Source organism: Pseudomyrmex gracilis, unplaced genomic scaffold (genome assembly GCF_002006095.1).
Source record: "Pseudomyrmex gracilis isolate BER0280 unplaced genomic scaffold, ASM200609v1 scaffold_547, whole genome shotgun sequence".
Lineage (NCBI taxonomy): Eukaryota > Metazoa > Arthropoda > Insecta > Hymenoptera > Formicidae > Pseudomyrmex > Pseudomyrmex gracilis.
In genome coordinates, this window is record NW_018021131.1 from 7,230 (window position 1) to 11,090 (window position 3,861).

General features: G+C 41.6%; 1 protein-coding gene across 1 annotated transcript; it reads right to left on the minus strand.

The window, feature by feature from the left end:
- Positions 1-1,814: 1,814 nt before the first annotated feature.
- Positions 1,815-2,820, minus strand: LOC109861032 (probable WRKY transcription factor protein 1; the record flags this gene model as incomplete). Its single annotated transcript, XM_020440509.1, has 3 exons — positions 2,635-2,820; positions 2,175-2,245; positions 1,815-2,094 (listed from the first exon to the last, which is right to left on the minus strand). Coding segments are annotated over exons 1-3 (537 nt in total), but the record flags the coding sequence as incomplete, so codon positions are not given.
- Between the last annotated feature and the right edge of the window lie 1,041 nt (positions 2,821-3,861).

Consider the following 3,861-nt stretch of genomic DNA (forward strand, 5'->3'; position numbering starts at 1 on the left):
GAATCGTACGGTGTCGAATAATTTGGTGTCGAATAAATCTGTGTCGAATCGAGCGGTGTCGAATCGTACTGTGGTCAATAGAGTACCACCCTAAATGAGCACCGTTACTACTTAGGCTATTGCCGGATAGACGGGGTTTGGTACGCTTTGGTTCGCTCGCTCGACGGGCAGCGGTTCTTCGCCGCAAAGTTCGGTTTTGGATATTGCGTTGTTAGAATCATGGTTGATTTTCGGAGCGGTATGACAACTACATATGATTTGCTACTGCTCAAAGTTCGACAGTGGTGACTGGAAATCGGCAGCGGTTCAGAACAGCTGACGTCGTGAAACGCTAATCCGATAGAAATGGAAGTCAGCAACGGCCCGGAACGACGCACAAGGTCGTGAGCTACTAGTCTGACGGAAAAGGAACCGGCAGCAGTTCGGAACGGTTTGACACCGCGAAACGCTAGTCCGGCTAGGATGTCGAGGAGAAGGACTTACTAAATAAAGCAGGTATTAATTGAATTGTCGAATTCAATCCTTTTCTTCCGAATATCAACTGTCTCGAAGAAGGTTTTACTGTGTGCGTGGGAACTTAGATTTGTTTTGCAAAACTATTGCATTAGTAAGTACTCACTACTTATTGTTTACAGTAGAATGTCGAAATGAGTGATTGATTCGCTTTGCCCAAAAGTCAGGAGTCTGTCAGCTGGACTCAGGTGAGATAAATTGGTCGTCTCCTCCGACGGAAGTTGTCACGAGTCGCACTGTTCACTCGGATTTACGTGCCGAGATCGATGTCAAATTGAGAATTGTTTGGATTGTCGAATTTCAGACCAAACACAAAAAGCGAGTACCTTTTTGTATGACCGAATTAACTCTAGATTAAATTGTTGAATTAAGCTTCGAAAAATTGATTTGGACAAGAAAGAATAAAACTGTGTTAATAATCTTAATGCTGATTATGGAGCTGGCTCTCCGATGTTCCAACGCCTTATATATGATGATCTCGGGGCGTTAACCCTTTTGAGTTTAACAGGTCCTTTGTTTTTTGCTCAAGGTATGTTATTTAAAAATTAATTCTAATGCGCAAATCTTAAAGCTAATTTCTGTCTGGTTCCAAACAAAAGAGGACCGTTGAATCCAGGACGTAACACTCCAATACCACAGCCCTCCTCCGGAGTTGTGACGCCCGCCCTCTCCACCAACTCCTGTGCCCATTGGCGTTGTAAGGAGGAGATCGAACGACTCATTGCATTCCATTGCTCATGTAGCTCGCTCGTGCGGGCGTTACCTTGTTCGAGGTATACCCGAGCGGCACGAGTAAGCGAGGTTGTCGCTATTCGTTATTGAAAGAATCGAGTGTTTCTCGATTTCTTGCGCGCCCAGAGGACGGCCTCCTCTACCCGACGGAGAGTGAACGGTGCATACACGTATCGTAAACGATGCAGCGATGTCTATCCTTCCGTTACTTTGCGCAACTGAACTCACAATAGACCAAGTATACTCGTGAGTCAAGTCACGCTCAGGACGAAAAGAAAGACCCGCTGCACCGTTGGTCAAAGTCGGGGAATCAAACCACACCGACGTAATCATTCGGCTCCGATAAATTTGTCGCGTATCTGTGAATTTCGCGAATTGCACCCTTCACTCATTCTACTATTTCAGCATCAGACTGAATTTCGCGGATCTCAAATGTCGCCTCTCTCCCTATTACCCCGAATTTCTCAAATCTACAAGTTTTCCGCCCATAAAATTATATGATTGTATTTGTTATTATTATTATTATTATTATTATTATTATTATTATTATTATTATTATTATCCCTGACCTGTTCGCCGTTGTTGTTGTTGTTGTTGTCATCGACGGTGCTGACGGTGGCGGGGTTGACGACGCTGTTAAGAGTAACGTTGCTCCCGGTATAGCGGTCATCATTAGCGGTGGCTGCGGTGTCGGTATAACATTCACCAGCGTTGGCGTTACTGCTGCACTCTTTGTTGTTGCTGTTGTTGCTGCTGTTGTTGTTGCCGCTGTTGTTGCCGCTATTGTTTCCGCTGTTGTTGCCGCTGTTGTTGCCGCTGTTGTTGCCGCTGCTGTTGCTGCTGCTGCTACTGCTGCTGCTGCTGTTGTTGTTGCTGTTGCTGCTGTTGCTGCTGCTGCTGTTGTTGTTGTTGTTGTTGTTGGAAGCGACCTGTTCACTATTAATATCTTCTTCTTCTTCTTGCGCAGCAACAACACCTGCCGCTCCGCCGCCATAGTGCACTATAAAAAAATAGCTAGTACAACAATATTAAACCTTTAAGTATACCAACAAACACTGAGCAATTGATGTTACACAGAGTAAAAGATCCAATGTTTCTTTTTATTATTGAATCACACGTTTAATTTTTTTAAATTTTTTACCTTTATAGGTTGTATCTTTAATCTATCAACATTGTAACGGTGTGTAAATATTATTTTATACTTTATATTTTTTAGTTTAATTCTAAATTTTATATTGACAAGAAAGTGAAATTAAGGCAACGAATTATCAGCTATATATATGTATATGTGTATGTATTGTATCATGTGTAAGTGGATCTTTTAATTTTTTTTTTGCATCAAATTATATACAATTATAAGAAAGTATATGTATATACAACTATTCTAACCTTCCACGATGGAATCTTCATTGTCGTCGTCGTCGTCGTTGTCGTCTTCACTGAACTCCGACAAATGAATCGTTTCTCGCTCAAAGATGTCTGCGAGCTATTCATCCACCTGCTTTCTTTGTAATTTGTATGACCGCTTCTCTTCCGCTTCTGCCTGTTGCTGCTGATCAGTGGCATTTCCAACATGCAGTATTTTTCACGTCTTTATCTAAAAATTCAATATTAAAGTTTATATATCATTTCTGTATATTTCTCATTGTTTCCTTATTTAGAGATAGTTTACTTCCCGGAATCAAGGGCTATAGGAGGAGAAAGTTTAATCTCTACGGGCTTTTCCTAAAATGTGAAAATCATTAATTAATATATTTTTATTCTACAAGGTAGTTCTTGTTTTATTGCTTATAAACTTACGCAGAGGAGGTTCATTTGCTTTTTCTTCTTTTTCTTCTTCTACCCCCTCTTGCCGTCACCGTAATAAAAACAGGTGACCTCTTCTCCGCATTGGCGCTACTCGCGCTATCGGGCAAGGTTCCGCGCGAAAACGACGGGGCACGAGCGGCGTCCCATTCCGCGGAACGATCTCCAGCGCGCTCGCTTCCTGCTGTTGCTGCTGCTGTTGCCGAGGAGCAACAGCAAGCCGAGGTACCTACGTTTCCGGTGTTTGTATCATCGCCATTTCTGCTTCGTCAATTTTGTTCGCTAAAATGAAAATTATTTGCTCATTATTTAGAAATTTTTAAGCGTGCAAACTTACAAAATTATAAAAATTTGTTACTCACCATCGTTATCGGCTACCATGCGTGCGATTAATCCACGCACGTCTTCCTCCTCGTGGTTAAACACTTTGCGAAGTTCTACCGCTTTGCACGCAATATGGAGCAGGTGACAATCTTCACTGAAAAATCCCGCGTTATGTAACAGCACGAGAAAAGAGTTTGACATGTGAAATACAAAGCTTCTAAACACTTTAATATTGTCTCCCCCGTTTGATAAAAATAACGTTAATTCGCACAAGTCTTCCAGCAGCGTATTACACTGAATCGCGTATGCAATAATATCTTTAATATTCTTAACCGACATTTTGCACTTAGAAAATAGCAAAATAATAAAATTAAACAAACGGTTTGACGAGATAATCAAAGAATGGCAAAAACTACGGTGCCTATAGTCCAGGAAAGAAAATAGCACTTACTCTGGAAAAAAATCGCGCAGAACACTGGATAAAGA